Source organism: Rhincodon typus, chromosome 37 (genome assembly GCF_021869965.1).
Source record: "Rhincodon typus isolate 14 chromosome 37, sRhiTyp1.1, whole genome shotgun sequence".
NCBI classification, from domain to species: domain Eukaryota; kingdom Metazoa; phylum Chordata; class Chondrichthyes; order Orectolobiformes; family Rhincodontidae; genus Rhincodon; species Rhincodon typus.
In genome coordinates, this window is record NC_063368.1 from 15150237 (window position 1) to 15167870 (window position 17634).

The 17634-nt window shown below is 39.9% G+C and overlaps 1 protein-coding gene across 1 annotated transcript in view; it reads right to left on the minus strand.

The window, feature by feature from the left end:
* Positions 1-2303: 2303 nt before the first annotated feature.
* Positions 2304-17634, minus strand: part of aldh16a1 (aldehyde dehydrogenase 16 family, member A1) — a 64087-nt gene continuing 48756 nt past the window's right edge. The window contains exons 15-17 of the mRNA XM_048617369.1: positions 17391-17576; positions 14168-14293; positions 2304-7576 (exon numbers count right to left, since the gene is read on the minus strand). Coding sequence (XP_048473326.1) covers positions 7403-7576; positions 14168-14293; positions 17391-17576 — 486 coding nt within the window. The 3' untranslated portion in view covers positions 2304-7402. The remainder of the gene's footprint in view (positions 7577-14167; positions 14294-17390; positions 17577-17634) is intronic.

Here is a 17634-nt window from a genome sequence, read left to right on the forward strand (position 1 = left end):
TCCAGAGTCCCAGGCATGGGTTCAAATCTCACCAAGGAAGATGGTGAAATTTAAATTCAATAAAATTTTTAGAACACAAAAGCTGGCCTAAAGATGACTATGTAACAATTATTGACTATTGTAAAAATCCATCTGGTTCACTAATAGTCTTTCAAGAAGAAAATCTGCCATCCATATCTGGCCTCCATGTGACTTCAACCCGACAACAATGTTGTTGACTATTAGCACCTGCCCTCTGTCAGTTAGGGATGGGCAATAATTGCTACCTTAGCCAGAAATGCCCACATCCATGAACAAATGAAAAACATAGAACAAACTTCCCTGAACTGCTCCTAATGCCTTTCTTAAATAAGGAGACCAAACTGTAAGTGGTACTCTAGATGTTATCTCACAGATGCCTCTTACAATTGTAGCAAAGCATGCCTTTTATATTCCATTTTCTTTGCAATAAACAACATCCCTTTTGCCTTCCTAATCACTTGCTGTACCTGTAAACTAATTTTGTGTGATTCATGTACGGGGACAACTAGATTCCTCTGTACTTTATAGTTCCAAAATATCTCTCAATTTAATTAGCAAGCTGCTTTCCTGTTCTAAACCATCCTACAGTCAATGAATTACTTTTTGTAATCCAATCAATCACTTTGGAGGAAATGAGGCAGCCAATTCATGCACAGCAGGTTCTCATGAATAGTAATGTTACGAAAGATTAGGTAACCCTTTTTAGTGACATTGGTTTCAAGGTAAATATTGGTTAGGTCTCTGGCAAGAATTTCTCTTCTGTATTTCCAAATGTTGTGCATGGATTCTTTTATGTCCACCTGATGGGGCAGACAAGGATCATGTTCAACAAGATTACGACAACATAAAAATTGTACATCAAAACGGACTCAGTCACACATCTGAAACAAAATCATAGCCTTACCATAAAGTGTGCGTAGTGATTGTAACCAGCTGGATCTTGTTGACTACAAGATCCTTGATTGGGGTTGTTAACCTGGACCAAATCAGGAAAGCCCTGGGTGACCAATATAACCAGGAGGTTAGAATCTCCTCAGTTCAGGCAACTGACTCTGAGCTGACTGGTCACAGCTTATGTACGGTGCACAAGTAAATAAAGGGTGACTTGGTGACGGGTTACTTCAGTATGCAACTGAACAGAAGGAACTGTGCTCAGAAAGACATTAGGTAGGACTGAATTTACAGACAATCGCTGAAGAGGCGAATGGAAGTACATATAGAAAAAGCCTCAGTTTTCAAGTCCCTTAGAAACTGATGGATAAACCAGCTCTGGGGTCAAAACATTCTTTTCCACTTGGAATACTGGTTTGTTATTAAAGACCACCAAATTGTCAGAATTGTATGGTAGTCATCAGTGAGACACGACATCCTGATGGCACATGCTAAAGGAAGAAATTAAACACACTCCCCATGAGAATGTTGCTGCAAACCATCATTCTGACTCCCTTAAACATCAGCAACAATGAAGCTTGGGTCGTTCACCTCCTTAAATGTCTGAATTGCATGTCACATTTGGAAAAGTAAATTCTTTCAATTACTTTGATGCTCATACAATGGTTCCTTCAGTTGTAAGAAATTGTATCTCTAAGAATAAAATAGATTAATTTATGATATTAGCAGGTATGAGACAGTGTGAAAGAAGGTTGTTCCTTCTCTCTCTCTGCAAAGCAAGTTCTCAGCAGTCAAAGGCAGGGACATACAGACATACTTGCCAAAGCGCAACTAGATATGCATCTGATTGGAGTTAGTGGTCAACACAAAACATGAGATAAATTGCAAAATGGCTATGAGCCAAAGTGATGGGGAGAAGGAAGGAGACATCTTGGGTACCTGTCTTTTGGGCTTCAGCCTAATGGGATCAAACAAGTGATTGGAAAGGCATACACTAGGATCCACTAGAAGCAAAGTATATTAATGGGTTAACAAGGTGTAGAGCTGGACGAACCTGGAAGGGTCCAGACCCGAAACGTCAGCTTTCCTGCTCCTCTGATGCTGCTTGGCCTGCTGTGTTCATCCAGCTCTACACCTTGTTATCTCAAATTCTCCAGCATCGGCAGTTCCTATTATCTCTATATTAATGGGTGTTTGGAAGGGAAAGGGGCTATCCTCAAGAGGAAATGGTGTCTTTCTTAAGCTCTTACTCTGCACATCAAGACACAACAAAGGAAAAGGCTGTAAACAGAAAAGCCATCAAAATCCCTCTCAGTTGGATTTTTTTCTTAGTCCTTTTCAGAGCTTTTCATCATATTTAAACAGTTGCTCAAAAAACAACAAAATCACAATAGCATGACCCCTTTTATTAGGCAATCTACACAGCTCTGGCTTGAGAATGGGTTTCTATGCATACAGCAGGAAGGTAGGGGCGTGTAAAAGGAGAACAGCTTGCAAACGGTTTTGATTTGTATTTAAAAGACTAAAAGAAGTTAAACTGAACAAATGAGTAAAATAAATGGGAAAGCAACCGTGATAAGTGACTATCACAAAAGAGGATAGCCAAGATGCAAAAGTAAACAGCCTAACAAAACAAATGCAAACTAACAGGTGCACACTTTAATGGATAGTGAACGTTTGTTACTTTTTAAAATAGAACACAAATCACAACGAAAAATTGCTGTCCAATGGTCAGAATTGACAAGTAAAACTTCCAGATTATATTTTCTACAGGTATAAAGGAAGGTACATACAATGGAGACACACCATTATCAATTACAGAGAGTAGAGGTGGTAATGGCCCAGTGGTATCATCACTGGACCGTTAATCCAGAGGCCCAGGTAATGTTTTGGGACCAAGTTCAAATCCTGCCATGGCAGATGGTGGAATTTGAATTCAATAATAATGTGAAATTAAGAGTCTAATGATGACCACGAAATCATTTTCAACTGTTGGGGAAAAACCCATCTAGTTCACCAATGTCCTTGGAGGGAGGAAAACTGCCATCCTTACATCTAGGCCAGACCAGGTGACTCCCGACCCATAGTAACGTGGTTGACTCTTAAATGCCCTGCTCTGGACAATTAGGGATCAATAATAAATACTGGCCCAGCCAGCAACACCCTCATCTTGTGAATGAATTTTAAAAAAACAGCATTAGTGCCTAAACTTATATAAAAAGAATTTTTTTTTCCACAGGGCTGAAGAATTGGTCACAATATGGAGACAACATGACAAAGAAAAGGACTTGCATTTTTTGACAGCCCAGTCCCCAACCTCAACACGACAGCACTTCATAACCAATGAAGTACTTTTGAAGTAAAGTCATCATTTAATGTGAGACCTGTCAGTTACGTTGCACACATTAAGACAGTGCAATTGAGTGCTATATATTAATCATGGAGTCATAACCACAGGAGATTTTAATTAACCAAAAATAAATTGTGGTAGGAAAGTATTTGCGCTGCGAAAAGAGGATCTTTTGAGTGCATCGAGTTTGTTCGATTCAAACAAAGTAGCAAGCTCAACTTGACCTAGTTCTGCACAGCAAAGTAATGCAAAGGCTACCATAATGAGGGAAGGGCATTCAGTACAATCAGGGTAAGTCAGGATAAAAAGGTCCTTGCATGGATAAAAATAAGTAAAATTATCCCATAAATAAAAACCAAAAAGAACTGCAAATGCTGTAAATCAAACAAAAATAGAAATTGCTGCAAAAGCTCAGGAGGTCTGGCAGCATCTGTGGAGAGAAAGTTAACGCTTCGGGTCAGTTCTGAGGAAAGGTCACTCTTCATAGATGCTACCAGGCCTCCTGAGCTTTTCCAGCAATTTCTATTCTTTTAATCACATAAGAAATACAGACTGCCCGAATTAAATGATGAAATGGAATCTTAGATCATCAATGGGAAGTACTTAAACAGGAGATGGAACAGATAGTAGGAACAGATTTTCTTTAATTTCAATTGTGAATAGGGACTGCGTTGAAGGTTGCTGCAGACAATTAGCTTATGGAAAATATAATCTAATTCGTTAGCATAATTTCCATTGGCACAAGGTATGTGAAACATTAAGGGCATGGACTGGAATAAGTTAGGCACAGGAGTAGTGCAAAAGGAGCCAGCAGGTTTTGCAGTGAGGACAAGAAGGGGTAGTATTTTACACCTAAGTCACTAAACCTATGCTTATAAATTAATTGCTTAACATTCTTGTTACAAAACCTTTGCGATTGCATACTGTGTTAATGACCAGATTGAACTCAATTCCTTTGTTTCGGATCAATGTAAGAAATTGGAGGAGATTATACATCCACTTAAACATGCTCTGCCATTCAATAAGATCACAGCTAATCCACTTTCCTGACCAATCTCCTGGATTCCTTAAAGCCCAAAATTCATTCACTCTCAGCCTTGATCATCTTCGCAACTGAGCATCTGAATTCCAGAGTTCAATATCCTAAGAATTCCAAAAACTTGCAATCCTTTGGGTAAAAACAAAATTGCATCTCTGTCCCAAATGGGCAACCCCATTTCTTAAGGGCTTTCATCCACAAGTTCTAGACTCCCCAGCCGGGAGGAAACAGCCTCTTAGCATCAATCCTGTCGCCAAATCTTAACATGTTTCAATAAGGTTCCTTTCAATTCCATCTCCTCACATGAAAATCCCCATATTTTAACAATTAATTCTGTGCCATAAAGATTCACTATCTCTTGGGCAATTACACTGTCCTTTTGTATGAATTTGATCTTCTCACCAAAGTGACCTGGTGAGGTCTCAGCAAAGGCCTGTGCAATAGCAACAAGATTTGCCTTCTGTTATTCTCCAACCTTCTTGCAACAAAGGCTAACATATCACTTACCTTTCTAATTGCTTGCTGCACCTACATTTTCAAGTTGAGTTGTGTGTACAGACATGTTAGTTCCTCTGAACATCAATACTTAATAGCTGCTCTCTACAAGTAGTTCTCCTATAATGCGATAGCTGCATTCTTGTGTGACCTTGCGCTATAGAAAATTGCCACAGAAAATTACGTTATAGGGAAATCGCTATACCTGTACAGCGGAAAGTTCGTGTTATCCAAACAGCGTCCACTATTCATTAATTGCATTATAGCCAATTTGCATTAATGAAATGCGTTATAGCTGAAATACCTGTATTTGAAAAACAAATGTTTGCTACCCATCCTAAAGTAAATACCCTCACATTTTCCTATAAACACTCCATCTGATACCTTCTTAACCACTCTACCTGCAGACCATTACATCCTGTTCACTGTCTACTTTCCCAGCTTGCTTCATAACTGTGGTTATGAATGGTAGGGGCGTGGAATGCATTGCCGGAGAGGGTAGTGGAGTCAGCCTCATTAGGGGCATTTAAGTGGCTATTAGATAGGCAAATGGATAATAGTATAAAGGTGGGGGTGGAGGTTAGATAGACCTTAGGTTTCGGGTAAAAGTTCGGCACAACATCGTGGGCCGAAGGACCTGTACTGTGCTGTACTGTTCTATGTTCTATGTTTTAACTCCAATGAAACTAGGTGTGTTACATTTGTTCTTTCATTTAATTCATCGATGAGGATTGTAAGCTGCTGAGAGTCTAGGGCTGTTCTATGTCACACCCCATTAGTAACAGCCTGTCAATGTGACAATGATCTGGTTAGCCTTTCTCTCGGTCTCCTGTTTGTTGACAAATTTTATGTTAATAAAATTAACCCAGATCTCATGATCCCTTATCTTGTATGAACCAGAGGGGTTTCCACACCTGCTTTGTTTTCTTAGTCACAAGTTTTACACCTGAACTTATTATCAGAGCAGTAAAAAGTATATGTGAAGCATTTAAAAATATTTCTCAAATCTGATAAGAATTTATAGAAACGCACACCAGTCTTTTTTTTTGTAAATTAGAGACTGCTTCCCATTCACCCAGTTGCAATCTGATACAATTATAAAATAAATAAATTCCTGATTAAAGAGGGGAGAAGCATACACCAGGCACAAAGTTATTACACAAAAATTTGTCATTTTACAACCTCATTCCCTTGTTTCACACCTCAACTTTATCAACAAGGCTATTACTTTCCAGAAATTTACTCTCATTTCAATGATAAGAAACACAAATTCTATTGTTCATCAGAAGTGACTCGTAAAGGATGGGTACTTTTGCTGCAAAAGGATGTAGTTGGTATTTTTATTTCTCAGCTCAATCATTCTTGCAACATTTCCTAAACAAAGCCAAACTGAGCACAAAAACTATGGACATTTTTGGCACTTACAGACTTAGCTTGAAGAATTGTGTTCACATTATGACTTCACATTAAACACTTGAAGACAGCAAAAGGAGGGTGAGGGATATGTTTGTTCCTATTGATCTGGATTCATTCCAGATTCCTATCAGTAAAATTGCAGGATTGCTATCGCACCATCTAGGAAATTCATGGTGGATTCACACAAGACTCAAATTGTACAAGACTCCTTCATTTTGCCTGATATTTGTTCAAAATATAAAATATGCAAATCATTACATCAAAAAAAAAGGTTCTCAAAGAGATAGTGGGATGATATTCCTGGGATCACAACTGATTGAGGGTGGTGAAATTGCTGTGCAAATCTGTGGCAAGCATATTTGGTGAAATTTTCCATTCTTCGGAAGATTTTTTTTAAAAAAAGATAATTGCATGTTGTTACCCAAATATGGCCAGTGGAGCATGGACTAACAGGAAATATTTCTCACAAGTAATGTTCACGATTGGCAGGTAGCACTTTTCAGAATAGATCAGTGAAATTAGCACCTAGACTCCTGATTCAGAGTTAGCACCAACATCAGCTGGCTGATGATTGGGAAATGTCATGGAACACGGATTGTATATCTGACCTATCCTTACACAAGTGAATTGGGTGGGACGTGCTTTCATAGATGAGGGAACAAGCTTCAGCTGAGACACGCAGAAGGAGAAGGAATGAAAAAGATGGAATGGACCTGCAAGACTTGTTGGCACTCAGCTCTTTATGGAACGATCAAATCAAAGACGGAACAAGATGGGAAATCCAGTTCAGTTTGATGGTCGACTCTGCAAAGAGTTACAAAGAAAGATAAAGTTGTTCTTTCTCATTTGAGTCGTAATCTATTTCTGATCCCCAACTTGTGCAATTCTGAAACCTAGAACTTATAGTCAATTTGTCTTTGATTTTGTTCATAGCTACCGGTTAATGTTTCCCACTTATCAGATATTCTACCAACCTAGACAAAGGACAGGTCAGATCCATGACCAATTAGTTTGAAAACCATTGCTGTTTGTCATCTAACTCAAAACCCATATTACAACGGAAAAGGCATGTGAATTTAACAAAACAGAATTCCATTCTCCCACTCTTGAAAATCATTGATTGATCCCTTCCTGAATGAAGAAATTACGCTCTGAAAGGGCTGCAGTCTCTTAGCTCGGATAGGCTGTCTCTAGTTGGCAAAGATTTCTCCCATAGGGATCCAGATGTTCTTGCACTGTGTGGCTTGGTACAGAAATTCTTCACCTGCACCTTGCTGAAGGTTCCACCAGTTTCGCTGAGCACCATAGTTCACCCAGGTCCGCTTTACATTTTCAGCTGATGACCACTCAACAAACTTTGATCCCTGTAGAAGACAAGAAAAAGGTAACATTTTTACATATATCTTTGAACATTAAAGGAAAGGAACTATAATGATGGGCACAGCCCATGATGCAGGGCTTCAGAGAGGAAGACAATTTAGTGTTGTGGATTAGGACAGCTGTATAAACCTCTTGGACAAAAAGAATAAAGGTCTTTGGATTTATTTAGTACCTTTCAAAATCATAGAATGCTCCAAACTACCTTACAATAAAGTGAAGCACTTCTGGAAGTGTTGTCGAGTGTTTAACAACAGAAATGTGCAAACCAATTTGCACACAGCAAGGTTACACAAGCAACAATAAGCTAAAAGGCCAGCATGGTTTTAAAGAATATGAGGGACATCAGTAAATGCTTTTCGTCAATACCAGTCATGGAATCATTTGTGCCCAATGAATAGAATAAGCAGACTGGAGGATTCAAGTGGCTACTCCTGCTCCTAATTCGTATGTTTACTGTCTCAGACTAAGGGTGTGCTCCACTGTCGGAACGATATCAGCACTGTCTTCACATTGAAGGAAGCCTAACTACTCACACTGCACGTGCACCATCAGAATGTCAATGTAATTGTATACCATTAACTCAAAACTGAAATATTTAGCTTTGATACTGCTGAAAGTCTGAAATGAACACATCAGTTTTCTCCTCTTTGGAAGATGTTGAAGTGTGGTCGATTGGTATCTGCTTTCTTTCATTCCCTGTCCAAATGGTCACTCCCCATCCTTATGCCTATATAACAGCTGCGGCCAGCAGTTCAACCAGGGAATGAATCACTGAAGTGAAGTTGTCAAAGTGTTAATGTCATTGGCCCAATAATCCAGAAACCCAGACTAATTTTCCAGGTACATGGATAAAAATCCTATCATGGCAGCTGGTGGAATTGAAATTCAAATAATTACATATGGAATTGAGAGCTAATCTGAGTAATAGCGACCCTGAAGACCTTCAGCAACTGTCATTAAAAACCCATTTGGTTCACTGGTGCCTTTTAGGCAAGGAAATCTGTCATCTTACTTGGTCATGTGACACCATACCATTAGCAATATAGTTTTTTTTAAATTTGATTTGATTTATTGTCGTCACATGTACCTAGGTACAGTGAAAAGTTTTGTTTTGCGTGCAGTTCAGGCAGATCATACCATACAAAGTGCATAGGGTGATAGAACAGAGCGAGGAATACAATGTTACAGCTACAAAGAAGGTGCACAAACAGTGAGATCAGCATTAAACTTAAAATTTGAGGTCCATTCAGAAGTCTAATAACAGCAGGGAAGAAGCTGTTCTTGAATCTGTTGGTACGTGTGTTTAAGCTTTTGTATCTTCTGCCTGATAGAAGAGGTTGGAAGAAACTGCCCTCTGAAATGGCCTAGAAAGACACTTAGTACAAGGGTAATAGGAGATGGATAACAAATGCTGGCCTTACCAGCAACACCCAAATCCCACAAAAGAACTTAAATATCATCTCCTGTGCACAGCTTCGTGAGCAAGAGTCACAAGATAGGGAATGCTGGCTGGTTTCCCCCTCCTTCTTAGCTGGTAAGATCCAAACAATGCCTCCCCTGGGGTTTAACGAGCTCTGTACAAATTCAGGAATCAAGTTTAGATTCTTCTGGTCTGCCTGGTGATGCCTTTAACCAACTAATTCTCCCAGGAAGCTGCTAAAATTCGTTATCAACTCTCCACTACTTTACGCACAAGAGGTTAAATATTAGCACCTATTAAGTCTAGGTTATTGACCTACATTGCAACAGGAAAATCATTTTAGCCTCTGCGTCAACTCTAACTAGGGGAATTAACCCAAATTGTGTGCAAGCAGGGCATAAGCACAAGTAATAATACCCTTTGTGATTTAAAACTTATTAAATACCACAATAAGTACCTGCAAGTTCTGTAAGTGAATTGATTAACCAAAAGCAACAATGAGGTTGTTCAATGCAACCTGCCAACTCACGCTTCTGCATGTGTCAATAAAAGCAGATTGTCTTCCTTGATGACCTTTGCAGTGCAGGGGGTGCGGACTTGTGTTCTCTTTTCGCAGTTAAAGGTGAGGGAATAGAATGGAATGTGATGTCAGATTAACTGCTTCAACATTGATAGAGTGCAGTTAGATTAATTGCTTGTTTGATTCAGTTGGCACCAAACACCATTTGTAGTCAATATTCATTTCCAAACTGAAACACATGATCTAAGCCAGGAGCTCTCAAACATTTTGCCCCTCGGACTACTCAGGTGGGATAAAAGACCCTGTGGATCACCCACTGGTTCCAACCCATCCACTTTCACTTGCCATCCCCAGAAAAAAAAAAGCTCTGGGGGCGGGGGGAAACACTCTGGCATTGCTTTTGATAAGACACCAATGAGGTGATGTCTGGTTCCAAAAGCTCTAATCTCATGTCAGTTTATTACTCCACTTGATTTTCAGCTGCCTATGTGTCAGAAATGCGATTGTACAGTTGTAGATTATTGGAGATGGCAGCAGATCCTTCACAGCTGATCGAGTGAATCTTTAATACTCAACATTGTACATGGAGCCAAGCTTTCTCACCACATTAAAGACCACTGTAGACCATCAGAGGCCCATACAGCAGACTTTTAGAACTACTGATCTAAACTGACATTATCTATGTGGGGGTAGGGGAATTCTCCAATGCTGAAGACACCATCTTTCAGAGGAGTTGCTGAGCTGAGCCTACCCAATCTGTTTGGTGAAGTGTTGAAATATTCCATTGACATTAATTAAATTTACAGCAAGAATTTTCTCTCTACCACAGACAAAACCAGAAATTGCCAGACAAACTCAGGCAGTATTTGCGGAGACACGTTTTGGGTCTTCTTCAGTTTCTCTCAATGTCTTGTTCAACGTTCTGGTCAGAATCACTAAAATCTAATCAACTGCTCATTCAAAGGAGTCACGACTAGGATGAAACCATCACCAATATGGATGAAGGAGATCTCATAACTGCAGGTGTTTGATCTGCAGGTGTTTGGAGATGAATGTCAAGATTCAAAAATTTCATGGAAAAGTGAGGCTGGCTTTGCATTTTAAATAAATCTCGATACTCCAACAGCAAATTACCTTCACATTTAAATGACAACTCAGTTAGGATCACGGGATATTGCAAAGGTAGACAATCAAATCAGTCCATTAACACTTTGCTAATCCTCTGAGAGAGCTATGAACCCACATTCCAGATAACCACAGTTGCTTTTATCAATGTGCACCATTTCCTCCTTACAAACTGTTTGAGCCCTTAGATTTGTCTTTTAGAATAAACTATTTTAACTGTCCTATAATTCCTTCACAACACAGAGTTTCAAGTAGAGTCTGAAGAGTTACTGAGCTCTAAAGAAGTCATATCAGACGTGAAACGCCAGCTGTTTCTCTCTCCATAGATGCTGCCAGACCTGCTGACTTTCTCCAGCATTTCTGTGTTGGTTTCAAATTTCCACAAGATTTTGTATTTATTACTGCTCAATAATTACTGTTTATCACTTCCCAATTGCGTAAATAGAAAAGATTTACACAGGCGACACTTCACTGCTTTGGTACAACTTTCATTTCAAAGGATTTTTGAAGACGATAATCTTGATCTTTATTATTTCCTTCCTGACTTCCCTCAGCATTCTACGAAATGTGCCATCAGGGACTGCAGTCTTTCCTGCTTGGGAGTGTCAATTTTTTCAATACTAAACCCTCATCTTGTTATCTAATGAGTCGCCCCGCTTCCTCTTCCTGTACCTGCTCAGTCCCACCACCACATGTTAAAGCTAATGATAACTCAAGAATGTTTAACAGGACTAGCTAGGCACATTATAGAGGGTAACAGATGAATACAATTAGACGCTATGAAAACCTAACACCACCTCATCACCAACACAGATTTTACTCAAAAGTGATCAAATGGCAAATTAGATAATTTTTTAAAGAAATAATTTCAAAGTGCTTCTGGTGGGCAAACTCTCTCTCTCTTCACACAAGGCTCCTTTTGCTACAATTTGCCCTCTTTGAAGTCATAAAGACGGCAGATATTTCCTCAATGAAAATAGTTATTGTTAAGTGAATCCAGGTCAATGACCCAACTGCTCTAACTATTCCTCATATCCAAAATTGAATGAGTAGAATTTAGCAGTAACAGTCAGAATTATAGAGGGGGCATAAAAACAATGCTTCTATTTTTGTTTCAAAGCTGAAGCGGTGTCATGAACACACAACGCCACTCTCTAGCCATTTCCACTCTATGGAAAGTGAGAGGGTGTTGGCTGCTGACAACTACAGACTCAGTAGCAAGGTTCAGAAGGGATTTTTGATGCACTTTATCCCACAACCTCCCCTATGCGGAAACAGTGACTGTTGTTGCAGTCAACGTATTCCATCTGTATCTAGAGTTTCCAATGTTCAAATTTGATCAATCAGATTAAACAGTCACTGGGCTGAAATAAATTGAGGTCAGCATTTATTTTTATCATACCAAAAAAATTTCAAAGAAATATAATAGTACAATTAAAAGCCCTAGTATACATTCTGCATGCTTCTAGCCAGTCATCACGTACAAGTCACTACTAAACCAAACGAGCTATATACTATTTGGGTTGCAGTTAATATTTCATGAAAAAGGTACCAAAAAGATCCATTTCCTGGCCTGTAAGATGTTCAGGAATGGTAAAACATTAATTACTCAAAGTCTTAACTTGTCAAAGGTCCAAAGACCAAAAATAAATTCTGCTAGATCATAGATAACATTTATTGATCAAAAGCTTGTTTCTTATTACAGAATGTGTTATAAAATCAAAATCATTCAATTTACACATCTGTGTTATTGACTGTCTGATAATTCTTAAAGTGGCCATTGCATAACACTTTAAAGAGCAATAAAACTGTTAAGTACCTGTGCTAGCAGGGTTTGAAGATAGCACCACAGCAGACAGAAAAGGTGAAATGGAACTGGGCAGTGTACTGCACTGAAATCATTCACATCATGCCTGTCAACTTTACTCATTACCTCATGCTACACCTGTGCAGAACCCGCATCTTAAGAATCAGGTTGGTCATTGTGGCAAACATAAATATGAAAAATTTAAGCAAAGTAGGGATGACTCGGTCTTCTTTGCAAGTTGCGGTTGCAGTTTCATTTCTATTTAAAGTTTTGAATAAACAGAGCTTTAAAAACCTTTTTACATAAAATGCATCCCATTAGGAAAGGCCTTAACACTTCACCAAGCCCAAAAGGTATAGATGAAGCCTGAAAAAATACTGACATGTGTTTTGTAATGCAAACGCCTTGAGCTGGCTCAGCCCAAAAGCTGCTTCAGATACCATCTATTTAAGATAAAAACCATGCAAGCATTCAATTAGAAAATAGCTCCGAGTCTAATTCCTGGTTCCCGTTCAATGTAAGAAACCATTGGAAACCTCAATTAAATTCAACCTCAATTTCATTTGCTCACTTTCTTGCTCTGCAATATTGAAACCTTCAGGAATTCTCTATGTATTCCATCCCATTTCGCAAAACTTGGTTTCTGTACAGAATTGCAGGAACCATCAGTAAGATCTCAGTTCTCAGTACCTACTTTTCTATTTAGAAACTTTCAATTACATTTCCACCTTTTGGAATCTGTTACCCTCTGATAACTGTTTGAGGTAGAACTAGACTGTTTGCAACCTTGGTATTATATCCAATGCCGAGATGAGCTTCTGACCTCACATCTGTGCCATAGCTAAGACCATCTATTTCCACTGTTCTTTTAAAACTAGCACTAGAATCCACACTTGCTACAGCTTATCTGCTACTGAAACTCTCTTCCATATGTTCGTTACTGCTACTTTTGATTATTCCAATGCATTCTTGACTGACCTGTCTTTCCCTCTCCATAAACTTAAGTCATCCAAAATTATGCTGCTTACATCTTAACCTACATTAAGTCTCATTTACCTATCATCCCTGTCCTTGTGACCAAAATTTGCTCCCAATGTTAAGCACTGCCTTGACTTTCTTTATATTTATTTTACAAACCCTCCATGGCCTTGCGCCTTCATAACTCAGATTTTCCAGAATTCTATCATCCTCAGATATCTCTTTGCCCCTCTAATTCTGGCCTCACCTGCACATTTTTATATTCAACGCTCCACCACTGGCAGTCTTGCCTTCAGCTACCAAAGCCCTAAGCTCTGGAATTCCTCCTGAAACATTTAAAAAGTTCCTTAAAATCTAAAGATTTTCACTAAGCTTTTGGTCATTTGCCCTAAAGCCCTACATGACTTGATATCAAATTCTGACAGACAGTGCTCCTGTAAAGTGCCCTGGAACTGGTTACATCAATAAAAGGGCAAGTTGTGGCTGCTTGTTGAAAACATTAGGAGGTCAATAATAGATTCCAATCTGTAACTTAGATTTGCCTTGTCTTATGAATCAAAGCTGCAGCATGTGAAGATGGACTAATCTCCATTCTTGACCATTAAACTACATTGGCTCTGCTTTTGCAGTCTACACATTCCTCTCCACTGTGACCCAGTACAGTAGACACTTAAAATGCGGAATGCTGAACATTACCATACAGGAATGACACAACAGCAGATTACCTTTTCAGATCCAAAATACCACATGGCTTGGACATCTTGATGCTCAACTAGGAATTTACTGAGGTGGTCTCGGCAGCCAGTCAGAATATTCACGACACCAGCAGGAAGATCTGAGGTTTCAAAGACCTACAGAAATCAAAACAAAAATTCTTTGGTTGAAATATGCAATGCCCACGGGAATTAGCCTGACCTTAAATGAGAAGTAAGTTTTCTTGCTAAGGTAATGTTTCAAAATGATTAGAACTATTCCACATCTGTAAAATGTCACCAGTTCAGCCCTGCATTGGGAAGGATGGTTCCATCTCTATAGTTTCTTAAAGGCACAAGGTTTTTAAAAAAAATTTAAAAAAGAAACACACCAAATTGTTTCTTTGAATCTGGGATGTAAAAGATAGGATTGTTAAAATTCATGCACATAACAAACAATTAACATCAACTTTATATTTTTGAACATTAAGTCAACTCCAATCAAGTTGTATGCTCAGTGGGGAATAAGGTTGTTTTTAATAGAATCCCTACAGCATGGAAGCAGGCCATTCGGCCCATCAAGCCCACACAAACCCTCCAAAGATCATCCCATCCCCCTACCCTATCTCTGTAACCGTGCATATCCCATTGCCAATCCACCCTAACCTGCACATCTTTGGACTGTGGGAGGAAACCGGAGCACCCAGAGGAAACCCATGCTGACACAGGAAGAATGTCCACAAAGACAGTCGCCTGAGGGTGAAATTGAACCTGGGTCCCTGGCGCTGTGAGTCAGCAGTGCTAACCACTGAGCCACTGTGACATCCAACAAATTACTGTTCCTGTGAAACACAGCTGAATTCACCAGATAATTGGACACGTCTGGAGCACAAAACTGGGCGTATGGAGACAGCACTTAAAATGTTTTATGACAAAAGGTGATTTTTAGGGTATTCATTCAGCATCTGCCTGAAAGATTGGTACAATAATGGTTTCAAAATGTGGAAAGTGTTCCAAATGCCAGCACTATCATTCCTCACCTCAACTAGCATGTTAAGTGATTGTTGAGACAGTATAGTAACCAGTTCAATGCACCATACATATTCAAAAGCAAAAGATCATGTTCCCAGACATTGGAGGAATCTCAGCACAGCAATCTATTTACATTCATGCGTGCGGTGCAGGATTTCTCAGAATAAACAGCACACAGAACAGAAGGCAGGAAAACGTGGTTGAGAAACACATCAGCCAGAATCCATGTTTAGTAGCACGTAATCGAAGTGTGAAAATGCTGCCTACGGTTTTGACTCTAACAGCTTGTCAGGTTCCTCGAAAAAGTTTGTCAATCGCATTCACAAATAAATATTCACTGACTGCAGTTCAGAGCCTTACCAGCCACTATGCTGCAGACAACCTGCTGACGGTACGTCAAACAGCTCTGCCACTTGAAGCTGCGCACGACTTCAGAGAATTATACAGAAAGAGAACTCTATGATCAACAGGCAGGTATAGTTGGTGCTCCCAGTGCATAGTGCATGAAATGCTAAAACCTACCATAGCAATGTTCATCTGATATATTTCAAACAAACGCCAAACTTCGTTATCCATCCAAATTGATCAATTTTCCCCACACTGTTCACAGCTGATTGTTGCACTAACTCCCATGGTGCTGGGGAGACTGCTGATAACTCACCCAAGTACCCAATCTTCCTGTGTGAACTCAGGTAGCAGGCTACTTGACCATAAGATACAGGAGCAGGATTAGGCCATTTGGCCCGTTGAGTCTGTTCTGCCATTCAATCATAGCTGATGTGTTTCTCAACCACATTTTCCTGCCTTCTCCCCATAACCCGTGATTGCCTGGCTAATCAAGGGCCTATCGATATCTGTCTTAAATACACTCAATGACTTGGCCACCACAGCCCTCTGCAGCAAGGAGTTCCACAGATTTACCACCCTCTGGCTGAAGAAATTCCTCCTCATCTCAGTTCTAAAGGATGGCCCTTTTGCTCTGAGACTGTGCCCTCAGGTCATAGTCTCTCCTACCAGCAGAATCATCTTATCCACATTCACTGTCTCCAGGTGGCTTAATATTCTGCAAGTTTCAATGAGATCCTCCCCTCATCCTTCTAAACCCCTCATACAATAAGCCCTACACCCTGGGATCATTTTTTGTAAGCCTCCTCTGGACCCCTTTGAATGCCAGCACATCCTTCATTAGATACAGGGCCCAAAACTGCTCACATTATTCCAACTGAACCCGCTGGTTAACCTTAAGAGAATCCTGAACTGAGACTCCCAAGACCTTTCGTGCTTCAGATTTCAAAAGCCTTTCTCCATTTAGAAAATAGTCTGAGCCTCTATTCTTCTTACCAAAATACATAACTTCACACTTTCTCATATTGTATTCTATCTGCCACTTCTTTGCCCACTCTCCCAAACCTGTTCAAGTCCTTCTGTAGACTCTCCACTTCTTCAAAACCACCAGTCCCTTCACGTATCTCAGTATCAGCTGCAAATTTAGCAACAATGCCATGAATTTCTTCCTCCAGATTATTAACGTGTAACGTGAATAGTTGCAGTCCCAACACTGACCCCTTCGGAACTCCACTAGTCACTCATGGTCATCCTGAAAAAGATCCCTTTATCCCAACTCTGGCCATTGGCCTTCTGTCAATCCTCTATCCTCCCCAGTACCTTGCCCCTAACACAATGGGTTCTTAGCTAATTTAGCAGCATCCTGTGTGATCCCATGTCAAAGGCCTTCTGGGAATCCGAACTGGTCATGTCCACTGGCTGTCTATCACGCAATACTTCGTCAAAAGATTTTAACAGATTTGTCTAGCATGACTTCCCTTTCACAAAGCTGTGGTCACTCAGCCCTATTTTATTAAACACTTCCAAGAACTCTGCAATCTCATATTTAATAATGGACTCAAAGCTTACCAACAACCAGAGTCAGGCTAACCGGTCTACAGTTTCCTGTCTTCTACCTCCCTCCCTTCTTCCAACAAGGGCTCAGAGATCAGTTAGATCAGCATATACAAGCAATTTAACCCATCGCATTCCTGGTCTGTATAATTAATTAGATTAGAAGGATCGAGTCTTCCAAAAATTTTAAATGTGTCCAAGTTTGCATACTAACAAAATCATTGTCGCAAAACCTACTAATACAGAAAGAGATTGGGAGTTTTTCACAAGGGCTACTGAAAACATTCTCATTCCTGCATGGATGTCTTAAAACTCTCGCCTATACCTGATAAAGTTCCAAGGCCGGCAGTGGATACTTTTCACTGGGGACAATGATGACAGCATTTCCTCGAATAATGGCTGGAGCAAAGAGACTCACAAAACTGAGGAGGGGGTTCTCATCTGGGCAAGCAATGGCGATCACTCCAACTGGCTCCCGAACCATGATCGTGGCACCATAAAGCTGTGTTTCCTTCAACAGACAGAGAGAGACAGAGAGAGAGAGACAGAGAGAGAGAGACAGAGAGAGA